This window comes from Dreissena polymorpha, chromosome 14 (genome assembly GCF_020536995.1).
Source record: "Dreissena polymorpha isolate Duluth1 chromosome 14, UMN_Dpol_1.0, whole genome shotgun sequence".
Classification (NCBI taxonomy): Eukaryota; Metazoa; Mollusca; class Bivalvia; order Myida; family Dreissenidae; genus Dreissena; species Dreissena polymorpha.
Genome location: NC_068368.1, coordinates 67,820,791 through 67,848,555, shown reverse-complemented (window position 1 = coordinate 67,848,555; position 27,765 = coordinate 67,820,791). Strand labels below are relative to the sequence as shown.

At 33.1% G+C, this 27,765-nt stretch overlaps 2 protein-coding genes across 2 annotated transcripts in view; both read left to right on the top strand.

The window, feature by feature from the left end:
• LOC127857007 (receptor-type tyrosine-protein phosphatase T-like) overlaps positions 1–27,765 on the top strand; it is a 137,721-nt gene that overhangs the window by 100,617 nt on the left and 9,339 nt on the right. The window lies entirely within an intron of this gene.
• Positions 10,119–12,999, top strand: LOC127857011 (scavenger receptor class F member 2-like). The gene is made up of 4 exons (XM_052393265.1): positions 10,119–10,849; positions 11,670–11,841; positions 12,304–12,386; positions 12,788–12,999. The coding sequence occupies exons 1-4, from the start codon at positions 10,483–10,485 to the stop codon at positions 12,976–12,978; spliced, it is 813 nt and encodes a 270-aa protein (XP_052249225.1). The 5' UTR covers positions 10,119–10,482; the 3' UTR covers positions 12,979–12,999.

The window sequence follows — 27,765 nt, the reverse complement described above, 5'->3', positions numbered from 1 at the left end:
TATCTATAAAAGCCATTTAAACGTGAATGCGTTGCGTTAACATATAGTTTAAACTTAACTGACATTTTTTTAGGACGTTTTCGTATCGATTATCATCATTTCGAGAACCAATTGTTTTATTCACACGAGTAAAGATATTTATATATATATAGATTATTAGCGAACATTAAAAAACGATTTAGCTAACATTTGATTCGTATTTTAATTTAAATATCAATGCTAAAGATGGGCGTGCTGTGTTGTTTTCGAAAAATTAGACACGAACAATGGTGGGGGATACATATTGTGTTTGTGTTAATATCTACGAGGAATATTTTCTCTGAAGGTAGTAACATTACATAAGCCAGGTTGTTTTTAAAATTGTGTCGTTCAGTTAATATAATTAATTCAATTGCATTACAAATACAATACAAGACTATATACACGTGTACTCTTAATTTCGATTCTGTTTATTATATCATTGTATTAAACAATTTGTAAATCGCCGACAAAACTTAAGTTATACAAATACAATAATTATATAGTATGTTTTTCAGCACGTTTTGTATATAAGTGGGGATGATTGATGTTCTTTATTTTACATGGTAACAGCACAAACTTGTTCCGAGCCATGTCGCACGTGTGGTCAATTGAACAAATGTGAAAGCTGTTTGGATGGATACTATCTGTATAACAGTAAATTGTGTGAACCTTGTGCTTTCACGAGCTGTCTGACGTGTGTTAATCCATATAGATTTTACAGTAGAGGAGGTTATCAAACAAATCGTGCCAATTATTGTAAAAGTAGAAAATGTCAGAAATAATAATAATTATCATCTTGATGTTTACAAGTTCACAACTCTGGTCAGAATAACTGGATATAGGGCTATCGGGTCGCTCGGTTTTCATGTAGATCATGCCAATTTATTTTCTCCCTTTTATATAACATACATGTACTGTTCGTGGGAAATCCAGTGTGCGTTAACCCATGAGGGCTAATACAAAAGTTGTTATTTCGAATCATTCTGCAGAAATAATCCAATGCAAAAGTGTTATTGGTCATTCAACAGAACTGTTTTATTTGATTATGAACTTACTAGTAACACTTGTATTTTCCAACACTCTTGTGGTCGCCCTTTATTCCAACCTTGTGATTAGCAAAACTGTTTATTTATTGAACAGTTTGTATTATTGTATAACTATTATGAAATGTGTGTATTAGTGCAATAATTGAGTCATGCATTTCATTTATATTTCATAGTATCGCATGTTGTGTTCTGTTAGTATAAATATTGTAGTTATTTTGTTTAGGTCTTTCCGTCATATGGCTATTTTGGTCAACGTCAACAAAAGCATTGAGTTACAATGATATGATGTTTAATTTATTTACACTAAAATGTACCATGCATATTGCTGGGCAAAGTGTGAGGTTGAGCGCTCTAAAACCGGTTTAAAACCCCCATGTTTTGAATTGACCGTTTCGAGGTGGTGACCCCAGTTTTATTCTTATATGTGTTTATGTTGTTTTGTATTGTGCTGTTGTGTACTGTTTGGGGAATCGGTCACTTGCCTTAAATAAAGGACTAACTAATTGTTCATAATAAGAATTCAATACTGCTCCGGAAGCTGGAGTTTCACTTCTTTATTAAGAAAAAAAACAGCCATGGAAAATCATGAGCATCCAATACAATGTCAGTAATTACAAAAACACTATTTTAATTGTGCAGTTCATTTGTGTCCAACTTGTTGAATTATGTACATTATCGATCAAGACAACAATTAGTAATAGCTAAACCATTTTTTTCCAAGTATTACATATGGGCACATAACTTAGTCATAACATGAAGACAACTTATTTTCAAACGTGAACATTTGATATGATGATCTTATGGATGAAAAAGGGAGTATTTATGAGGTTTATGTGTCTCATCATTTAAAGCGAGACTATACGATTTTTATATGTGTTAAATTGTAATATTGATAAAAATATGTAACAATAACACAAAATAGGAAAGAAAAATTTTACATGGAAGACGAATTTCATAAAATGCAGCAAAGACAAATAAGCGCCCGAGCCGATTGTGACGAAGATATTTCGTGCATATTTCCCATCAGTTACCGAAGAATTCGTCTTTGTATTAGGATCGGAGTTAATGTTCGTGTGTCGTATGAATAGATATCGTTGCAGCAATTTTAAATGAACCGTTAAACTAAATTTAAATTCACATCGCACATGCATGATATACATGCTGGCGAATTCGACTGTACAGACATTTTCGATTTCAGAATTAAATCTCTGGCTTATTTCGCATTTTTGACACATGTTCTTCTTAACTATAATTTTAATTTATATTGAACTATATGTTTAATAAGTTTGTTTACACATTTTATATAAATTCATAAATATTTGACAAAGTCGTATAGTCTCGCTTTAAAAAGTTAATTTTGATTATTGTTTTAATAAATTTAAAATCTGATTTTGAAATTTCAAACCATTTTTTGCAGTCATGTCATTTTGATTTAAACATTCACAATTCCCACTCCTTAAGGACATTTTTTTCATTTTACTAATGTTTCACACTGCGGAATCATATATAAACATGGTAAAAAACAGATGTGTTATATTATATCAGTAAGCGTGTATATTTTTATTAACGTTTTTGTTGCAAAGATAATGAACTGTTCCCCTGAATGAGTTTCTTAGCAATTAAATAAATTATCAATCGTTTTAATTATTATTGCAATCGACTCAATATTTAAAAGACAAATGATATGAAACTTTTAGTTTAAGAAATGCAACGTTGTTTATCGCTAAATTATACATACATTCAAATCAGCCAAACGGTAAAGTGAACAATAACTCTGTTAAAGTTTCACTTTTGAATGTAAGGTCTCTATGATAAGTTGGGACGAATTGAATCGTTCTGGTACAATTCTGAATTCTCCTGAGCCTACCGTTCGTCATTCCTCTTTGCCCGTCCGTCTGAGGAAAATTAAAATGAAATTAAATTTCATTTGCTGTCCACATTTGCATAAATCTGAAAATTATTTACGATATTTTCCCATTTTTCTCACAATATAACAAAATGTGTTATTGTGAAATTCTAAAAAATTAAATATTCACAAGATTATATAATGAGCTTGTGTGTACGGTACATGTTGGAGTATAGGTCTGTAGGTCTGTTGTTTCCTCTATTTATCCGTCCGCCTGTTTGTTCATGTGCAAAAACTGCACAAATATATCAGATTAATCGGAATCCTTCTTTTTATCATACATATCAACGTATATAAAGGGCGATATGAAGATCATCCGCGGTGTATAATTTTTCACCAGAGGTCAAAGTCAGGTCACTGTAAATGAAAACGTATTGTAATTACTCCATACGTACATAAACGTTTATATATAATCAAAATTGATATACTCACTATACTGTATGTGTGCCTTTTATCTGTCCTTATATCCTTTCCTCTAGTAATCAGGTGGTCCGTCCATAAAAACTAATATAAGGAATTCAGTTCATAAGATAATTATGATCATTAAGCTAGGTACATGTATAAATGATGTAAAGATTATGCATAACCATTTATTTCTTCAGAGGTTATATTTCCGGTGTAGCTGTCATACCTGGTGCACATTCTGCGATCAATTAACTGACCACCGGAATATATCTGCTTAATTGAAGTTGACGCTTCCTACATATCTTTTGGATGTATGTTAGCTTCAAGAAGAAACTTGAAATATAAGATCCGTTGTAACAGAGGCGCTTGCAATCATTCGTGTCCTAATCCATGTGCAAATTGGTATACTATAATTTATAGAAAGCATGCCTTGCAGGTCTTTAAGGACAATATAATGAACATACAACGTGTCCGCTGCATAGAAAACCGTGCATTTATAGCACACATTTTTTACTCTTCGAATGTGATGTTTGTGGTAAACTCACTTGTGCCCAACCAACTGATGACTTACAAAATCGATACTTTTTCAAATAAACTATAAACACATTATTGTCCCTCTTGCAATGTATCACGTACCTTTGACTGTCAAATTTTTGCACACCAACAAAACATTTACAGCCAACCTATCTGGACATGAATTGAGTACGCAACTTGGAAATATTTTGTTACTATTTGCTTTGAGACATGCAGCCACAACTGTCCTGATTGTTAATGTTGCAAATACACTTGAGATTGTACTCATCGTCGAGCAGTGGAAAGTAATCACCAAAGATGATATCAAGGGGGTTTCATTAATGCGGACAATATCAACAGCAGCAGCTCGCGAAACGCATATTCGCTTGTACTGCGATATACGTGAATGATACATTCGGAAACATGTTTAACTGTATTTTAGTTGTGTTTTTTATTATTATTTATAATTAAAGATATGTTTAAGTTTAACATGTACCATTTCTTCGTGGAAGATACCTTAATTACTTTTATTGTTAACATAACGTAGATATTGGCAACGATTTCTTTATTTAACATGTACGTTTCACGCATGAAACATTATTTTACCATTTGCTCTAGTGTAAAGGGATTTTTTTCTATTCAACTTAATGAGCTGACAAAATACGTGTTCAAAATCGACGGAAACGATATATAATCTCATAATATATTTAAATGCCGACCACTAGAAAACTGTAAATATATCTTGTAAAATGGCACGAAACATTTGATTCCAGTGTCGCATACGCATGTTACATTGGTCCATTTAGTGAATGTTAGAAATGTTAGATATGACACCTTTGTAGAAAACTGTACAATAATGCACATCAACAATATATTATTTTTCATGATAGACCAAATACTGGTTTTGCAACGGAAAACAAGCGCCTCTACAGGCCTTACGGGCAATTGATCTGAACTGATAACCAGTGTGTTCAAACTTAAATCTTAAGTACACAAACGTTGCTTTAAAATCTTATAAATGGTATATTGTATTAAAAATTGATGAATTCCGACTTAAAACGAGAAACGTGTTATAGAACTTCATATAACGGTATCCTGTTATTTTTTTGTTTAACCATGCTTTACATATAAAGCTTTCGACCAAAAGCCGCGATATTGTAATGCAAATGCAACTAAGTGATATGATGTTGATATGATAATGCTAATTGAAAAGAAAACAAGGTTTTTATACATGAAAAAAATCTGGCCATTTAACGTTAAAGTTTCACTTTTGAATGTAAGGTCTCTATGATAAGTTGGGACGAATTGAATCGTTCTGGTACAATTCTGAATTCTCCTGAGCCTACCGTTCGTCATTCCTCTTTGCCCGTCCGTCTGAGGAAAATTAAAATGAAATTAAATTTCATTTGCTGTCCACATTTGCATAAATCTGAAAATTATTTACGATATTTTCCCATTTTTCTCACAATATAACAAAATGTGTTATTGTGAAACTCTCAAAAATTAAATATTCACAAGATTATATAATGAGCTTGTGTGTACGGTACATGTTGGAGTATAGGTCTGTAGGTCTGTTGTTTCCTCTATTTATCCGTCCGCCTGTTTGTTCATGTGCAAAAACTGCACAAATATATCAGATTAATCGGAATCCTTCTTTTTATCATACATATCAACGTATATAAAGGGCGATATGAAGATCATCCGCGGTGTATAATTTTTCACCAGAGGTCAAAGTCAGGTCACTGTAAATGAAAACGTATTGTAATTACTCCATACGTACATAAACGTTTATATATAATCAAAATTGATATACTCACTATACTGTATGTGTGCCTTTTATCTGTCCTTATATCCTTTCCTCTAGTAATCAGGTGGTCCGTCCATAAAAACTAATATAAGGAATTCAGTTCATAAGATAATTATGATCATTAAGCTAGGTACATGTATAAATGATGTAAAGATTATGCATAACCATTTATTTCTTCAGAGGTTATATTTCCGGTGTAGCTGTCATACCTGGTGCACATTCTGCGATCAATTAACTGACCACCGGAATATATCTGCTTAATTGAAGTTGACGCTTCCTACATATCTTTTGGATGTATGTTAGCTTCAAGAAGAAACTTGAAATATAAGATCCGTTGTAACAGAGGCGCTTGCAATCATTCGTGTCCTAATCCATGTGCAAATTGGTATACTATAATTTATAGAAAGCATGCCTTGCAGGTCTTTAAGGACAATATAATGAACATACAACGTGTCCGCTGCATAGAAAACCGTGCATTTATAGCACACATTTTTTACTCTTCGAATGTGATGTTTGTGGTAAACTCACTTGTGCCCAACCAACTGATGACTTACAAAATCGATACTTTTTCAAATAAACTATAAACACATTATTGTCCCTCTTGCAATGTATCACGTACCTTTGACTGTCAAATTTTTGCACACCAACAAAACATTTACAGCCAACCTATCTGGACATGAATTGAGTACGCAACTTGGAAATATTTTGTTACTATTTGCTTTGAGACATGCAGCCACAACTGTCCTGATTGTTAATGTTGCAAATACACTTGAGATTGTACTCATCGTCGAGCAGTGGAAAGTAATCACCAAAGATGATATCAAGGGGGTTTCATTAATGCGGACAATATCAACAGCAGCAGCTCGCGAAACGCATATTCGCTTGTACTGCGATATACGTGAATGATACATTCGGAAACATGTTTAACTGTATTTTAGTTGTGTTTTTTATTATTATTTATAATTAAAGATATGTTTAAGTTTAACATGTACCATTTCTTCGTGGAAGATACCTTAATTACTTTTATTGTTAACATAACGTAGATATTGGCAACGATTTCTTTATTTAACATGTACGTTTCACGCATGAAACATTATTTTACCATTTGCTCTAGTGTAAAGGGATTTTTTTCTATTCAACTTAATGAGCTGACAAAATACGTGTTCAAAATCGACGGAAACGATATATAATCTCATAATATATTTAAATGCCGACCACTAGAAAACTGTAAATATATCTTGTAAAATGGCACGAAACATTTGATTCCAGTGTCGCATACGCATGTTACATTGGTCCATTTAGTGAATGTTAGCAATATTAGATATGACACCTTTGTAGAAAACTGTACAATAATGCACATCAACAATATATTATTTTTCATGATAGACCAAATACTGGTTTTGCAACGGAAAACAAGCGCCTCTACAGGCCTTACGGGCAATTGATCTGAACTGATAACCAGTGTGTTCAAACTTAAATCTTAAGTACACAAACGTTGCTTTAAAATCTTATAAATGGTATATTGTATTAAAAATTGATGAATTCCGACTTAAAACGAGAAACGTGTTATAGAACTTCATATAACGGTATCCTGTTATTTTTTTGTTTAACCATGCTTTACATATAAAGCTTTCGACCAAAAGCCGCGATATTGTAATGCAAATGCAACTAAGTGATATGATGTTGATATGATAATGCTAATTGAAAAGAAAACAAGGTTTTTATACATGAAAAAAATCTGGCCATTTAACTTACAGGTTTAGGTTTGAAAATACAATCGCTTGCCTACAAACTTGTAACATGGCACTATCTTGAAACTGGGGAGGCATGTGACACATTATTGATGGTACTTCTCTGTTGAGAAAATGGCCCTACGCACACACAGCATTACACGTCATTTGAACCAAATACGACTGATACAATTGAACGATTTTACTATAAATAGCAAAGCCGACGTTAATATTCTGATTCGACTATTCGACTATTCGACTATTAAATTATTTAAAAAAATAAGCTCCAGAAGCCAAGCAATCTCACTGGAACATTTTCCGCGTGTTGGTCAATTCTGTTCCATATTATTTCTAAATGTACTACGTTAGATCCACGAGTGCCAATGCAACAAACAATCATTTGATTTCAACAATATATAAAGAATATTATGTGAGTTCTGGATAAAGATCAAGTTTATCATGCGAGGCTTACGCTTGCGCTAACACGGTTCGAGCCGAGCATGATAAACTTTATCTTTATCCGAAACTCACATAATATACTATTTGTCTATTATTTCCTCCTTTTTCCATTAATAATTATCAAATATCGCATTTTTTGACCATTTTTTTCGTTATTGACAAAAACAGATTCTCCATTTTATAGAAAAACTCAAATCTGATCTAAAAATAGCGATAGTATAAAGCTAAAGTTTATACGATCGTTGTTTTACTATCGATTTTCATCTGGTAATAGGATTTACCCGACCATATTCGTGATATTTTTTGACAAGTGGTATGTGTATTATCATGTTCAATTGTATGTGATATAATATACAGCCAGGTGTTATTTGTTGTCGGCATTAGTGTTATTACTGTACTTCAATTAACACATGCCCTAACATATTAATCGATATGAAAAGTTCAGATTGGTTATTGTAACCCAAAGTTCAGGGGAAAGATTAAAAGTATATATATTTTTAATATTTAATAAGTTCACCATAAATAGCACATGTTAATTATACACCGATACTAAAGTACATCTTGAATGAAGAGATTCCGCAATCTATTAAATAATGATAATGCATTATTTAATAGAATGAATAATACACGATAAAACATGAATGCTAATTCAATATAGTGGTCATATTTACATTAACATAGCAGATATAGAAAAACACAATTTCACATAAAATGCATCTTCTATAAATATGAACATTACAGAACATTCAGCATACAATTACACTACACAGAAATACATAAAACAGATAAAATTTACAATGAACATCATTACATAATCACGTACACAACTCATACAGCTCACTTACCAAAATGTGGTTCTGAATACTATCTCTTCACTCACACGATGCAACCATGCCTCGTTCGTCCATTGGTGAAACGTTAGGTGGATTACGTGATACAGTGCAAACAAAGAATAGTGATAACTTGTTAAAATAGAAACTATACCGACGTTCGAACACTACAACTTTAGGTCGAAAAATAAAAGAATTACCCGTATAAGAAATACGCGCAAACTGTGTCAAATGCACCGAGCAAATAGACAAATACTTGAACATAACTGTATAACAAAGAAGATAAAACTAACTATTAACCAATCAATTTAAACTAACAACAATTTTAACTAAAAATAGAAATGATCGCTCGAGCGTAGAAACCTGTCTCGTATCATTTTAATGTGGAGTGGACTCGACCGACATAATTATTCTAAAGTATGGTAAAATACGATATGGTCGCAATTAGTGTACGTTTTAAACTTCCGTGTAGTATTCGACCCTCTTTATCCGTTTTGGGCATATACCTGTATTCTCTCTGGAAACCTATTCACATATTTAGTTGGTGCGTTTAAAACTAGTTTAGGTTGAACTGACAAAATGGTTTATAACATGCTTTAATTCGATTGAGTTATAGAAATACATTAATAAAGTAGACGTTTTGATGTGGTTCGACAATGTACACGGCGTATGCGTTCCATCTAACATTGAATTAATTTGGTAAACTAAATAACAATGCTTAAAAAGAGCGTGCTGTGTTGTGTTCGAAATTCTAGAGACGAACAATGGTGGAAGATATATCTTGTGTTTGTGTTAATCTCAATGAGGAATATTGTGTCTGAAGGTACTGACATACTGTTTGTTGTGATAGTTTTTTAATATTATTGTTCATTTAGCATCATTTATTACACGGCATTACACATGCTATCATTAGGTTATAAAAATCGGTACAATGCTTATAATTTTGTGTAACCAATTGTAATAAACGAACGACATTAATTACGTTGTATCTATGAAAAAACACATGTCGATGGTTTACAGCATATTGTGTATAAACAGTGATGTTTAATGTCTATTTTACATTTTTATAGCGCAGCCTTGTTCAGAGCCATGTCGCACATGTGATACAAACAACAAATGCACTAGTTGTGTTAATGGATACTTTCCGACCAACAATCAAATATGTGCTCCTTGTGCATACCCGGACTGTTTAACGTGTACAGACTTTTCTGTATGTACTTCGTGCAAGCCCGGTAAATATGGTTTAGCGTGTGCTAATCAATGTGGCCTTAACGGCATTGGATGTAAAAACGACACGTGCGATTTCGATGGAAAGTGCTCTTGCATTGATGGATATTATAACTTATATTGTAGGGAGAAATGTTCGAATCATTGCATTGATACATGTGATAAAGGTAATGGGTCATGCCAATGCAAACCAGGATATTTTGGCGAAACATGCCAATATGATTGTTTCAGTGGATGCTTAGAATGTAAACATGATGCAATTACTTGCTCAGCATGCGAACCTGGAAAATACGGCAATTTGTGTCAGTATCACTGTAAACCTGAGTGTAATGGCACATGTCATATCTCAACCGGTAATTGCCTATCATGTCCTGCCAAGTGTGAAGCATGTGACAGTTTGCTTGAGAAATGCAACGGATGTATATCAGGATATTATGGAGAAAAATGCGAATATAAATGCCCTTTCCAATGTTTAACAAAATGCGATCAAAACAACGCTCAATGTCAAGATACGTGTCCTTATCAGTGTGACACGTGCATGAACCGCACGTCTTGCACACAATGCATGAGAGGTTACTATGGTCAAATATGCGACCAGAAATGTCCCAATACGTGCGACAACTTAACATGCGACATACATTCAGGAGCATGCCACAAATGTATAAACAATACATTCTACGGTAATTCTTGCAATGCGTCATGCAGTTCAAACTGTAACAAAATCGAATGTTTGCAAGACAGTGGTGCGTGTATCAGTGGTTGCATTTACGGTTATTATGGTCTTCTATGCGATCGAAGATGTCCTGGAATGTGTTTAAGATCTGCAGACAACACAACTGTTGTGTGCGAAATAGATGGAAATTGTATCGGTGGCTGTGTAAAAGGATTCGAAGGGAATAAATGTGGTAATAACACGAATTATTTTTAAAGTTCATATAATAGTATTGGTATATTATCGATGGGTTACACATTGCCAATGGAGCTTAGGCATATATATGCATTGAATGTTATATTAAGAAACACCCGCATGTCAGTAAAGGTAAAACTCACTTAAGATTTATGTACGAACCTTGCATGTGTTTACAAAGTCTAACTGTGCTAAGGGTTGATTTATCCAGTTATTGTTAATGTATTATGGATTCTGTACGTTTCTTTGTATAACAAAAATATATCAACATTCCGATTTCATTTAAATTATCCAACAAACAGCGTTATTTATTTTCTTGAAGAAAAATCATAAATTAATATTAACACATTATATGACATAACCAAACAGTAACACATTTACGTCATCCTTATCAAAAACAACAGGATTAAATTTTTAAATAATGATAACGGACATTTCCAAATAAAATATGAACGAAGTGAGTTCGAAAATAAAATGATATATGACGCGGCGTCAAAATAACGACGCAATGACGCTCACTTTAGACTCACACGGGTTAACGTAAATGTAAATTAGTTTAGGTTATAGTTGGAAAAGCATGACATTTTATACATATATGGAACCGGAAAAGAACGTAGATAACGAAAATGAAAAAAGTAAAAATCGAAAATTTTGTAATTTGTACTGGTTTTCTCATGGCGCGATTCATATATTTAATATATACATGAATTGATACATAAAAATATATGTATCGTCTGGACCTTAATGTTTTAGTTGCTTATTAAAAGTGTTGTGAAAGAAAAAAGTCAGCACCTCCTTTAAGTTTTGATATAATGCAGATATGATAGCAAATGCAAGCAGTAAAGACAACAACACGAGTGATCCAGCAAATGCAAGCAGTAAAGACAACAACACGAGTGATCCACCTGTAGCCATCATTGCCGGTGCAGCAGCAGGGGGCGTGGTACTGATCATACTCATCGTGGTTATTGTGGTCGTTCTTAAAATAAGGTAATTCATGTACCATTAAACTTTAAATGTTTGGTACTTCTGTCGTGCGGAATGTTTTATTCCACAAATACAGATGATAATTAGTTAGAACTTATCTGTATGAGTCGAAGCGGTACGTTGTCAAACACACTATATATTCCATGTTTGTTTAACAATCTTTAAACATATAACTTGTATTTTGTTTTACTTCTTAGCTACGTTATTGTTGTCACCTTTTTTGCTATCGAACCGAGGTATATTAAAAGTGTACAATACGCAACTGATTGAAAAGACTTCATGTTACTTTTGCTGAAGAGGTGCGAATAACCGTCATCCCAACCTTACTATTAACTGAATTGTAGATTCGTTTTGTCATCATATGATGTTATTTCATACAATTTTAAGAACTTAACAATAACAAATCTCGGTGTATTTTATTCATCAGCATTAAATAATACTCTTGTATTTTTTAAATCTACTTAGGCGACCGAAAGATAGAGAATCTCCAGGGAATGTGTACGAAAATAGCGTATTTGATGGAAGAGCGGCTCCTGACACAGCCATAGGTAGTTTACAAATGTTGCTGAAATGTTATTTAGCAAATAATAAGACTATTGTAAAAAAAGTAAAATCGTTTCAATTTGAAACTATTTAAAATGTGTTTAATCATAGCACACTTATTGCAGTACAATATAATATAAAGAAGTGAAACTCCAGCTGCTGGAGCCAAATCAAACCTATGTTTTATCCATACTTGTGCCATAAAGGTATGCTATCTTGTAAGGAAACATGGTTATAAGTATTTTTTCTTGTCACTGTCATTACCAGTATGCTATATTATATTGATGCATTCTAATAATCGACCCAAAAGCAATCACAGGAAAAACCTGACGAATCTGATTATTATATAATTATTTATGATTTTTGAAAAAATGGTTTTTGTATAACTATTATGTTAATTGTGCAGCTCTAGCAGACGGACTTCAAACGAGGACGTCAGACTACAGTTACCTGGACAATCAGTCGGATATGTCTCATACATATTCTTCCTTGGCAACTAACGCTGCTGGCATAATACCGGATACGTTACATACATATACAAATCTTGATTCCAATGCTATGGGCGACAAACCAGATGTGTCGAATACACATACTTAACTGGCTGAAAAAGCTGTTTGAATACGGAGTGTTTAATCATTGAATATGTCCAGTTAATCCATTCTATAGAACAAGTGACAGGTCAAGAAGGCATTCCTTGTCTTAGTTTGTTCTTTCTTTTGCATATCATTTTAATAATATACTTTGTACTGTTTATATTATTCTTTATTAATAATGCAACAAGTTATAAAAAAAGTAGTGAACCGACCTACATTAGTAATGTGTGGTGTACTAGTGGTGTAGTGGATTGTGAGTTTAATTAACTTGTTTTTATCAAAAGGATACGATGCTTATGTACTTAAAAACACGTGTTTGATGGTTTTCGATTCACTATATCTTTCTTCCCTTAAAATTTGGAATCATTAGTGATATTATAGGCATTTTTCACTGTTGAATAATATTGTGTCATTGTGTCGTATGAACAAATCTGCATGAAAACTACATTATAGGCATTTTTCACTGTTGAATAAAATTGTGTCATTGTGTCGTATGAACAAATCTGCATGAAAACTACATTTGGACTCAAATCGAACATCAAATCATTTCTGTCTTCAGTAGTCAATACACCTATACACTGTTTGATTCCAATAATGTCGCTTTAATGGAATTACCTTTTTTATTCATTTGCTTCTTAATATTAAATCACCTAAACTTGTTTTATTAGTAGCACAGCCCCATTAATATTTTATTTAGTACTGCCCCTGAAATTTGTTCACGTCATTATGTCATTATTGATTTTACTGTGACGTCATACGACCGACTTTCCCAGTTGTAATCTACATGCATAGGTCATTGGGTTTATAACGTTCCATTTTATTTATATTTTCTCTCTGATATGCGTTTCTTGTTTGATTTAATTATTTTTAATTGTTTTTAGCAGTCACATAAACAACCAAGCTATGTGCTATGTAATATGGAATTTTTACACCCCTTATTGCTGCTTCTTCCTGTATTTGCGCGATGATTATCTGAGATATTAACTCCATGATTCTATATTCTCAAATCTTTTTCTATAAAGAAGGAATGTAGTTGACAATTGGTAATAGTTTTATTTGATCGTACGTCAAAAAGTTGTAACTCTGTTACTCTTGTATCTTCAATGCAATTGAGTAATTAAATAGTAATTAAATTGAATGCGTTTTAATTCCCTTTTATTATTGTTTAATTTGAGTTACAATGCTATGACGTTAAATTTTATTTACACTTATTTGTATTATAAATATTGCTGGGCAAAGTGTGCGGTTGAGCGCTCTATAACCAGGTTTAAACCCCCAATGCTTTGCATTGACCGTTCCAAGGCGGTGACCCCAACTTTATTCATATTTTGTGTTTATGTTGGTTTGTATTGTGCTGTATTGTGCTGTTTTGTACTGTTTGGGCAATCGGTCACTTGCCTTAAATAAAGGACCAACTAATTGTTTTTAATGAAAATTCAATACTGCTCCAGCAGCTGGAGTTTCACTTTTTTATATTGGTAGATAAACTAGATCATTATGCAAAATTATTTGGTTATAAACAGACGATGTATACAATGTCAAGAATGTCTTACTTTCAAAAATATAAATAAATGATACACAGGATTTGTTGGTTTACATTCTATTCGTTTAAACCCGTATTACTTGTTACCCATTGTAACTCGCCTTATAACGATTTGCTAGGGTTGAGGTTATGTGAGCGATCTTTCTCCAAAGTCTTCAACGATCTTCCATAGAACGTGTACAATGTCTACCGAATCACTAAGTGTAATGAGATTGAACGTTGCAGATGTGAACGTTAGGGTGTATGATTTATAAGTGCCGTTTATAATTTACCTTAAACATTAAATATGGACGTGAAAAGTTTCAGTGAAATCTCTGTATAATGCACGTTTTAGATGTAACCATCATATTATGATTAGATAGTCTTCGGCAATTATACGAAAACTGATTCGAAACATAATATATCATCCTTACAAATATAACTTTCATTATATCCTCGGAAACAGAAGATGATTCTCGTCCGAAAATCACAAAATTATGGCATTCAATTAATACAAATAACCTTATTGGGGACATATCTTATTGTTGTTTATTCTCTCCGGGATAATAATACAAAGTTTTATTTAGGTTCAAATGATTATATTTTATAAGTACATCAAGAATACAAACATAACATAGTTGACGTAATATTTGAATTTTCTCTGTTAACAAGACTGATTTAGAGTAAGTAGCGTTTACGTTTAACAGCGTTTACGTTAAACAGAAATTGATTGCTTCCTGACAGATTTAATTTACGGATAACAACAAACGAATAGCCTTTAGCAGGTTTGTTTAAAAAAATCTGTTATTTAATGACAGGAATTACATTTCTCAGAACTTAGCAGTAGAGGAGGTTATCAAACAAATCGTGCCAATTATTGTAAAAGTAGAAAATGTCAGAAATTAATAATAATTATCATCTTGATGTTCACAAGTTCACAACTCTGGTCAGAATAACTGGATATAGGGCATACGGGTCCCTCGGTTTTCATGTAGATCATGCCAATTTATTTTCTCCCTTTTTGACGATGCTGCGAAGCAGCTCGTCTAAGTTATCATAGCATGAACAAATTCGTCACAATAACGACCTATGTAAAAGACCGAGCCAGTCCGATTGAGATAGCTCGATTTTTTTAATCGGCATACCTCGCTGATTATCATTGATAAAGGTAAAGGAAGCTCAGCTATAAATAGAAAAGCATATTCCGGGAAAAAGATTTAATGATAGTTTGAAAACGTTAACATTAAATCAGTTATATTCAATCCCTTATATGTTTATAGATCAATGAAACAACTATGCATTTTTTGTATTGTATTTGACATTTTTTGTGATTCTATAAATCAATTGCGAATGAAAACGTGCATTATTAACGTTTAACGCGATCATGAGTGTAAAGAAAACGAATCATTTCGAACCTGCCATTTGTAAACTTTATAGCGAGTACGGTATATAAACAGCATAATAGCCGTACGACACGTATGAAACTCGCTCTTATGCGTGCTCTGTCGTTTTGCATATTTAATAAACTTTTCAAACAGAAATTACAGAGTCACATCAGTACACACACTATGTTTGATAATTCAATCGTTTGTTGGATATTGTTTGCTGTTTTAAACACATATTAGGTCATATCGCGCAGATTTAGTAAACCTTACCATGTGTTCATGGGCGAACTCACTTATTCAAGTCGTATTCGACTATGTGCTCATACCTACTTTCGGGAATCATCATGAAATTATTGCCGTTCTTAACGATCAAACATGCCTAAGCTTATTGAATTAGAGAAAACGCAATAATCAAAAGAGAAAAAGTATATGTTAATGCACATTGCCATGTGAAATCACGTCCGTACACATAACATTATTTACTTAGGAAAGGAAACAGCGAAATATAAAGTTTGGTATGATATACATGTGAAATTAAAGAGCATGTTGTAATTAAAGAGCATGTCAAATTTTGAATATATCTGCTACGTAACGTAATGTTATAACCCACAAACGTTTTACGGTAACAGAACGTTTTTTTTAAGATAACTGGTACAGACAATACACGTCAAATATCTTGTTAAAGATATATATTGTTATATTTGATCGAGATTGTAACCCGCCTCCCAGTTTCGCTGAATGGGTCATGTTCCCCACGGATACTACATCCCCGTACCCCCAAATTCCCCAAAAAAAATTTCGTACCCAAAAATTTTCGTACCCAATTTTGTTCGTACCCAATTTTTTTTCGTACCCAAATTTTTTTTTGGACCCAAATTTGTTTTCGTACCCACATACACAATTGATGCTTTTTATATCCATTCTCTTCAAAAGCATCGTCACGCCAGAACTGTCAGTACTTTGATTATATAACATACATGTACTATTCGTGGGAATTCCAGTGTGCGTTAACCCATGAGGGCTAATACAAAAGTTGTAATTTCGAATCATTCTGAAGAAATAATCCTATGCAATAGTCATATTGGTCATTCAACAGAACTGTTTTATTTGATTATGAACTTACTAGCAACACTCGCATTTTCCAACACCGTCTGGTCTTAAGTCCACTCTTGTGGTCGCCCTTTATTCCAACCTTGTGATTAGTAAAACTGTTTATTTATTGAACATTTTGTATTATTGTGTAACTATCATGAAATGTGTGTGTATAAGTGCAAAAAATAATTGAGTTATGCATTTCATTCATATTTCATAGTATCGCATGTTGTGTTCTGTTTGTAAAAATATTGTAGTTATTTTGTTTAGGTCTTTCCGTCATATTGCTATTGTGGTCAACGTCAACAAAAGCATTGAGTTACAATGATATGATGTTAAATTGTATTTACACTTAAATGTACCTTGCATATTGCTGGGCAAAGTGTAACGTTGAGCGCTCTAAACCGGTTTAAACCCCCAATGTTTTGCATTGACCGTTCCAAGGCGGTGACCCCAGCTTGATTCTTATATGTGTTTATGTTGTTTCGTTTTGTGTTGTTTTGTACTATTTGGGGAATCGGTCACTTGCATTAAATAAAGGACCAATTTATTGTTTATAATAAGAATTCAATACTGCTCCGGAAGCTGGAGTTTCACTTCTTTAATAAGAAAAAAACAGCCATGGAAAATCATGAGCATCCAATACAATGTCAGTAATTACAACAACACTATTTTAATTGTGCAGTGCATTTGTATCCAACTTGTTGAATTATGTACATTTTCGATAAGGGCAACAATTAGTAATAGCTAAACATTTTTTTCCAAGTTTTACATATGTGCACATAACTTAGTCATAACATGAAGACAACTCATTTTCTAACGTTAACATTTGATATGATGATCTTATGGATGAAAAAGAGAGTATATGAGGTTTATGTGTCTCATCATTTAAAGCGAGACTATACGATTTTATATGTGTTAAATTGTAATATATTGATAAAAAATGTTACAATTAACAAAATAGGCAAGAAAAATTATACATTGAAGACGAATTTCATAAAATGCAGCAAAGACAAATAAGCGCCCGAGGCGATTGTGACGAAGATATTTCGTACATATTTCCCTACAGTTACCGAAGCATTTGTATTTTTATTAGGATCGGATTTAGTGTTCGTGTGTCGTATGAATAGATATCGTTGCAGCAATTTTAAATTAACCGTTAAACTAAATTTAGATTCACATCGTACATGCATGATATACAAGCTGGCGAATTCGACTGTACATATTTTCGATTTCAGAATTAAATCTCTGGCTTATTTCGCATTTTTGACACATGTTCTTATTAACTATAATTTTAATTTATATTGAACTATATGTTTAATAAGTATGTTTACACATTTTATATAAATTCATAAATATTTGACAAAATCTTATAGTCTCGCTTTAAAAATTTAATTTTGATTATTGTTTTAATAAATTTAAAATCTGATTTGGAAATTTCAAACCATTTTTTGAAGTCATGTCATTTTAATTTTAACATTCACAATTCACATTCCTTTAATCAGGCATTATAAAATTATGCCTATCAGCGATAACAGCGGCATTGTAATGCTTATGTTAAGACAATTTGACCTAAATAAAAACATTTCGTGAATAGCCTTAAGGACATTTTTTCATTTTACTAATGTTTCACACTGCGGAATCATATATAAACATGGTAAAAAAACAGAGGTGTTATATTATATCAGTAAGCGTGTATATTTTTATTAACGTTTTTCTTGCAAAGATTATTAAATGTTCCGCTGAATGAGTTTCTTAGCAATTAAATAAATTATCAATCGTTTTAATTATTATTGCAATCGACTCAATATTCAAAAGACAAATGACATGAAACTTTTAGTTTAAGAAATGCAACTTTGTTTATCGCTAAATTATACATACATTCAAATCAGCCAAACGTTAAAGTGAACAATAACTCTGTTAAAGTTTACTTGTGAATATAGAGGTCTCTATGATAAGTTGGGACGAATTGAATCGTTCTGGTCCAATTCTGAATTCTCCTGAGCCTACCGTTTGTCATATCTCTTTGCCCGTCCGTCTGAAGAAAATTGAAATAAAATTAAATTTTAATTGCTGTCCACATTTACATAAATTTTAAAATTATTAACGATATTTTTCCCCTTTTTCTCACAATATAACAAAATGTGTTATTGTAAAAACTCTCAAAAATTAAAAATTCACAAGATTGTATCCTGAGATTGTGTGTACGGTACATGTTGGAGTATATATCTGTAGGTCTGTTGTTTCCTCTATTTATCCGTCCGCCTGTTTGTTCAAGTGCAAAAACTGCACAAATATATCAGATTAATCGGAATCCTTCTTTTTATCATACATATAAAGGGCGATATGAAGATCATCCGCGGTGTATAATTTTTTACCAGAGGTCAAAGTCATATCACTGTAAATGAAAACGTATTGTAATTACTCCATACGTACATACACGTTTATAAATTAAAATTGATATACACACTATACTGTATGTGTGCCTTTTATCTGTCCTTCTATCCTTTCCTCTAGTAATCAGGTGGTCCGTCCATAAAAACTAATATAAGGAATTAAGTTCATAAGATAATTATGATCATAAAGCTAGGTATAAATGATGACAAGATTATGCATAACCATTCATTTCTTCAGAGGTTATATTTCCGGTATCAAAGCCATGTACAGTATGTGAACAAATATAATTACACACATGTGAATAAAGTGTAAATAGAATGAAATGTTTTAGTGAAATGTACGTATTAAGAATGTATTACTGTAGTGTAAATACCATAGCGCAAACCATCCTTGCTTTGCGGTTTTTAAAATCTGGGAATGATTCACATACGTCGTTTAGACATTTACTACTGGTATACATAAATATTAAACAGATAACTGTCATACCTTGTGCACATTCTGCGATCAATTAACTGACCACCGGAATATATCTGCTTAATTGAAGTTGACGCTTCCTACATATCTTTTGGATGTATGCTAGCTTCGAGAAGAAACTTGTATTATAAAATCCGTTGTAACAGAGACGCTTGCAATCATTCGTGTCCTAATCCATGTGAAAATTGGTATACTATAATTTATAGAAGGCATGCCTTGCAGGTCTTTAAGGACAATATTATTAACATTAAACGTGTCCTCTGCATAGAAAAACGTGCATTTATAGCACACAATTTTAACTCTTCGAATGTGATGTTTGTGGTAAACTCACTTGTGCCCAACCAACTGATGACTTACAAAATCGAAACTGTTTCAAATAAAATATAAACACGTTATTGTCCCTCTTGTAATGTATCACGTACCTTTGAGTGTCAAATTTTTGCACACCAACAAAACTTTCACAGGCAACCTATCTGGGCATGAATTGAGTACGCAACTTTAAATATTTTGAAACTATTTGCTTTGAGACATGCAGCCACAACTGTCCTGATTGTTCATGTTGCAAATACACTTGAGATTGTACTCATGGGCGAGCACTGGAAAGTAATCGCCAAAGATGATATCAACAATATCAACAGCAGCAGCTCGCGAAATGTTCGCTTGTACTGCGATATACGTGAATGATACATTCGGAAACATGTTTAACTGTATTTTTAGTTGTGGTTTTTATTATCATTTATAATTAAAGATATGTTTAAGTTTAACATGTACCATTTCTTCGTGGACGATACCTTAATTACTTTTATTGTTAACATAACGTATATATTGGCAACGATTTCTTTATATAACATGTACGTTTCACGCATGAAACATTATTTTACCATTTGCTCTAGTGTAAAGGGATTTTGTTCTATTCAACTTAATGAGCTGACAAAATACGTGTTCAAAATCGACGGAAACGATATATAATCTCGTCTCGTAATATATTTAAATGCCGACCACCAGAAAACTGTAAAAATATCTTGTAAAATGGCACGTTACATTTGTCCATTTAGTGAATGTTAGCAATATTAGATATGACACCTTTGTAGAAAACTGTACAATAATGCACATCAACAATATATTGTGTTTTCATGATAGACCAAATACTGGTTTTGCAACGGAAAACAAGCGCATCTACAGGCCTAACGGGCAATTGATCTGAACTGATAACCAGTGTGTTCAAACTCAAATCTTAAGTACACAAACGTTACTTGAAAATCTTATAAATGGTATATTGTATTAAAAATTGATCAATTCCGACTTAAAACGAGAAACGAGTTATAGAACTTCATATAACGATATCCTGTTATTTTTGTTTAACCATGCTTTCCATGAATAATTGTATTTTTGTTATATAAAGCTTTCGACCCAAAGCCGCGATATTGTAATGCAAATGCAACTAAGTGATAAGATGTCGCTTGCCTACAAACTAGTAGCATGGCTCTATCTTGAAACTAGGGAGGCATGTGACACATTCTTGATGATACTTCTATGTTGAACAAATGGCCCTACGCACACACAGCATTACACGTCATTTGAACCAAATACGACTGATACAATTGAACGATTTTACTATAAATAGCAAAGCCGACGTTAATATTCTGATTCGACTATTCGACTATTCGACTATTAAATTATTTAAAAAAATAAGCTCCAGAAGCCAAGCAATCTCACTGGAACATTTTCCGCGTGTTGGTCAATTCTGTTCCATATTATTTCTAAATGTACTACGTTAGATCCACGAGTGCCAATGCAACAAACAATCATTTGATTTCAACAATATATAAAGAATATTATGTGAGTTCTGGATAAAGATCAAGTTTATCATGCGATGCTTACGCTTGCGCTAACACGGTTCGAGCCGGGCATGATAAACTTGATCTTTATCTAAAACTCACATAATATACTATGTTTCTATTATTTCCTCCTTTTTCCATTAATAATTATCAAATATCGCATTTTTTGACGATTTTTATTCCGTTATTGACAAAAACAGATTCTCCATTTTATAGAAAAACCCAAATCTGATCTAAAAATAGCGATAGTATAAAGCTAAAGTTTATACGATCGTTGTTTTACTATCGATTTTCATCAGGTAAAAGGATAAACTTATTTACCCGATCATGTTCGTGATATTTTTTGACAAGTGATATGTGTATTATCATGTTCAATTGTATGTGATATGAATATACAGCCAGGTGTTATTTGTTGTCGGCATTAGTGTTATTACTGTACTTCAATTAACACATGCCCTAACATATTAATCGATATGAAACGTTCAGATTGGTTATTAGTGTACGTTTTAAACTTCCGTGTAGTATTCGACCCTCTTTACCCGTTTTGGACATATACCTGTATGCTCTATTGAAACCTATTCACATATTTAGTCGGTGCGTTTAAAACTAGTTTAGGTTGAACTGACAAAATGGTTTATAACATGCTTTTATTCGCATGAGTTATAGAAATACATTAATAAAGTAGACGTTTTGGTGTGGTTCGACAATGTACGCGGCGTATGCGTCCCATCTAACATTGTATTAATTTGGTTAACTATATAACAATGCTTAAAAAGAGCGTGCTGTGTTGTGTTCGAAATTCTAGAGACGAACAATGGTGGAAGATATATCTTGTGTTTGTGTTATTCTCAATGAGGAATATTGTGTCTGACGGTACTGACATACTGTTTGTTGTGATAGTTTTTTAATATTATTCATCATTTAGCATCATATATTACACGGCATTACACATACTATTATTCGGTTATAAGAATCGGTACAATACTTATAATTTTCTGTAACCAATTGTAATAAACGAACGACTTTAATTACGTTGTATCTATGAAAATACACATGTCGATGGTTTATAGCATATTGTGTATAAACAGTGATGTTTAATGTCTATTTTACATTTTTATAGCGCAGCCTTGTTCAGAGCCATGTCGCACATGTGATACAAACAACAAATGCACTAGCTGTGTTAATGGATACTTTCCGACCAACAATCAAATATGTGCTCCTTGTGCATACGCGGACTGTTTAACGTGTACAGACTCATCTGCATGTACTTCGTGCAAGCCCGGTAAATATGGTTTAACGTGTTTAAATCAATGTGGCCTTAACGGCCTTGGATGTATAAACGACACGTGCGATTTCGACGGAAAGTGCTCGTGCATTGATGGATATTATAACTTATATTGTACGGGGAAATGTTCGAATCATTGCCTTGATACATGTGATAAAGGTAATGGATCATGCCAATGTAAACCAGGATATTATGGAGAAAAATGCCAAGAAGTTTGTTACAGTGGATGCTTAGAATGTGATAATGCATTTAATTGCTCAGCATGCCAACCTGGAAAATACGGCAATGTTTGTCAGTTGCACTGTAAACCTGAGTGTAATGGCACATGTCATATCTCAACCGGTAATTGCCTATCATGTCCTGCCAAGTGTAAAGCATGTGACAGTTCGCTTGAGAAATGCAACGGATGTATATCAGGATATTATGGAGAAAAATGCGAATATAAATGCCCTTTGCAATGCTTAACAAAATGCGATCAATACAACGGTCAATGTCAAGATACGTGTCCATATCCGTGTGACACGTGCATGAACCGCACGTCTTGCACACGATGCATGAGAGGACACTATGGTCAAATATGCGACCAGAAATGTCCCAATACGTGCGACAACTTAACATGCGACATACATTCAGGAGCATGCCACAAATGTATGAACAATACATTATACGGTAATTCTTGCAATGTGTCATGCAGTTCAAACTGTAACAACAACGAATGTATGCAAGACAGTGGTGCGTGTATCAGTGGTTGCATTTACGGTTATTATGGTCTTCTCTGCGATCGAAGATGTTCTGGAATGTGTTTTAGATCTGCAGACAACACAACTGCTGTGTGCGATATAGATGGAAATTGTATCGATGGCTGTGTAAAAGGATTCGAAGGGAATAAATGTGGTAATAACACGAATAATTGTTATAGTACATATAATAGTATTGGTATATTATCGATGGGTTACACATTGTCAATGGAGCTTTAGCATATATATGCATTGAATGTTATATTAAGAAACACCCGCATGTCGATAAAGGTAAAACTCACTTAAGGTTAATGTACGAACCTTGCATGTTTTTACAAAGTCAGTCTAAAAAAAATATCATTAAATTAAAAATAAATATCTATACGTCACCTCGACCATGTGTAAATTGCTTGTTTTTTTAAGTCATATCAACATTTATAAAGTTGAGTTAAACGCAGGTGTGAATGTAAGTGCTCCTGGTAGAGATGACAACAAAAGGCACCAACCTTATGCCATTGAGGGTGACAATACGAGTAATCCACCTGTAGCTATCATTGCCGGGGCAGCAGGAGGGGGCGTGGCACTGATCATAATCATAGTGGTTATTGTGGTCGTTTTAAAACGGAGGTATTTGTAATTCGTCATTTAACTTTACACATTTGTTCTTTTAAATGTACACTGTGCACCAATATGTGCATAAAGACGCGTGTGTTAGTGTTCATAGATATATTTGTTCGATATTTTGTAATCATCGTTGAACCTATATAATATATGTTTAAAAACAACGTTCGAATGTATGCAATGAAAACAGACGAAAAGCAGACAGTGAACCTCATCCAGGCTGTTCCAACGACTATCACACGGTAGATGAAATAGAGAAACATGTCGCTAAACAAGGTATTTTATTTAAATTACATGATAGTGAATAACGCATGATATTCTAATGCATTATCAATAATGTTAACGTAAATCAATATAATTAACATCGCTAAGATAAATGTGCAATTAATGATCGGACAAAAACTCCTTAGCGAACCAAATAAATACATTTTCTAAGAAGGCAGTTGTTGCTTGTTTAATAAAAACGATGTCATACCGTTAGGTTCATAAATAAGAGATACGCATGCTTTTTTTAAATACCAAGGAAAGTTATGACAATGTTTATACCTGTATACATATTCACATTGAAATATACATTGGTCTATAGATCCGTAGCAGTAGTAGCATTATGCGTTTCAAATATTATACTACATCTTGTTTATATTTATAATAGATTCTATTCTATTATTATAAAAACAAGATAAACCAGCACCAAGAAAAGCTGATTCTACTAATAAATCAAAGAGCAGCGGTGATGTTCCCAAGTCGAAAACTTCGGTTGCACTTGACACCGAAGAAAGTGTACTGGAAATAGGTATTGCGTTTTGTTTTGTATTAAAGACCAAACCGTAAATATGAGAGAAGCGCTTACATAAACATGCCTTTTACTTAGATTAACAATGCAATTATTTGTAAGCATGGGTTGCATATATGCCTAATGGATTATTAATAATTTTCAAAGCAATATATTGTATCCAATATATGAGCTCACTGTTATCTCTTAATTCGCGATGCTTAAAAAAGACCACACAGGTTTTCTTTAATTTTTTTAAACGGTGGTACATTATTCTTAAACTCGAAAGGTAAATAAGTATTAAGCAAGCATTTAGGTAGTATGTTTTGCAATTCATACCATAACGCATACAAATGACATTCATTATGAATATATTTAATGACAATGGACGTTGTTTGCCACTGATATCATGCGTTGTTTTCCGTTTTAAATGTGTTCTAAATGTTGTAACAACTGTTAAACATGATTGTTGTTTTTTTTGGCAGGCTTTGCCAAACGATCGCGTATACGGGACATTTTACGGTGATATTTTAATTAAATTGCATTATACCATTATTCTTTCATATACACCAAAAACTGTTATGTCATTTGATCAAATTGTCATTGTATATATAAATGACAAAATTAATTAAAAATGTTCGATGTTTATGTGTACTTGTGAAAACAGTTGAACCAATATTTGAATTAAGAATTACTCATATTAATATCTATAGTAAATAGTCGAATATGTCCAAGCGTGACTTAAATTATAGTTTTAAAATCTAGACCAAAGGCGACTTAATGTCATAATACACATAACAATGAAGGGAAATGCCTTCTTGGAAGCGAAATCAGATTTAAACTCACAATCGGTTTCCTTCAATCGATTGCAAAAAAGTCCGAATTTCCGTTTTATGTAGGCGAGTCTGAGTGTGTATATATTGATTGAAGATGTTACTTCCGATTGTTTTCGAATTGAGACCGTTTTAGTCGCGTGTGGGCTGATGAAACATTGAGCTTAAGTGTGTTCATCAATTAACAAGAACAATGATATAGGAAATCAAGTCGCGAACGTATAAATAAAGAAATAGCGTTAACAGTTCAAACATTTGCCTTTACGATTCGCTTTGTTGATTGTTTTTATATATGACACTTTCTGCAGTTGGTATATTCAAGTTTCTTTACATACCACACAAAAATGAATTTCCAAAACAATGTGCATCGAATAATATAGTTTTAGCTTCACGCTACATTCATTATAAACGCCTCAAACATTGATACAATGGGATAAACACTTGTCTGTGGCAGTAACTTATCATAACGCAATAAATAATGCGGTAATATTCCGACAATTTAAGGGTGTAAATGAAGTAACGACAGGGCCGTGCACATGACATTTAGACTTGGTGCGGGAGGGGTTGCATCTCTTTAATAGAGTTTGATTTATAAGGTAGTGTTCAAGGTGAATTTTAATGCGTATAAAAACCTTATTTTATGCTATATATTTATGGTATATAACAATTAAATCAGCACCTTTCTTAAGTCTAAAGCTTTAACCATTGGTGCGAAATTCACACACATGTTTAAAGCTTTATATTTCAGAATGTATGATGTTTTATGAAGAACGAAAAGCAACCTTTGAAAATCAAAAACCTTTATTAACAAATGTAACATAAAGTATGACTCTAGAGGAGGTTTGATTTCAAAGAGAAAATACTATTATGGTTTATGTCAGTAACTAAACTAATAGTATTTTCTCTTTGCATTCAAACCTCTTCTAAAGTTTCAAAGTAAATTCATAATAAATTGTTTATCATCTACAATACAGTTTTCATAGAAATGTATCAAAAAGTATAACGCTAGAGGAGGTTTGATTTCAAAGAAAAAATACTATTATGGTTATATGGCAGTCGAACCTCTGTATCAGTTCCATCCATTCGCTGTTTTTCTTTCCTTGGCCAATCAAAAGACGTGTTACACCAACCATCGATACCTGAAGCATTGAGCACAACGGGTAATTGCGAGATAGGGGAGGTGTGTACAGGGTGATAAGAAAACATAGCCTAGGGGCTGATCTCCGCTGGCGAGTAAATTAGTGCTAATCCCCTTGTGTAGCAGGGGCAATAAAACACATCTGCGCATTTGTATCGCGGGGAAGTGTTCTATGGGCCCTTTCATGTGAGAAAAATTTGCAGTAAGCCCATTATTTAACAAATCATAACTCGATAGAAAGCTGGGGGGGGGGGCGGGCCCCTGGGCCAAGTGCCTGGGTACGGGCCTGAATTATATGCTTCTTGAATTACCGTATGTACCGTCGAGATGACCACCATGTTTGTCCTATTTCTACCAAGGTTGCGGGATTTGTACAGCTACTCTTATCAGGATCCATTCATTTCACTAAATATCTTATGACGTTTTGTTTTACTTAATTATCTCATCAAATCCTTTTTCCTCAGACGAAGATGATAGGCGGATTCTTGCAAAACACCAGGGTAACCTGAACAAGCATGCACAACAGGAAGAGAATGTCTACTACATAGGATTGGAGGAGATCAAGAATAGAAAGATTGATGTCGATCAATTGATGGATTTTGTTAAATCCAAACCTTTTGAATATTTTGAAGAAGAATTTGATGTAATTTTTTATTTGCAAAGATCGTAACTTTATATATCAGATTACTGACGCATC

Excerpts from the sequence above, each read along its gene's own strand:
- LOC127857011 (XM_052393265.1), top strand. The coding sequence starts at position 10,483 with ATGAACCGCACGTCTTGCACACAATGCATGAGAGGTTACTATGGTCAA. Across the intron at positions 10,850-11,669 it reads ATTCGAAGGGAATAAATGTG|ATATGATAGCAAATGCAAGC; the intron begins GTAATAACACGA and ends GATATAATGCAG. Across the intron at positions 11,842-12,303 it reads GTGGTCGTTCTTAAAATAAG|GCGACCGAAAGATAGAGAAT; the intron begins GTAATTCATGTA and ends AAATCTACTTAG.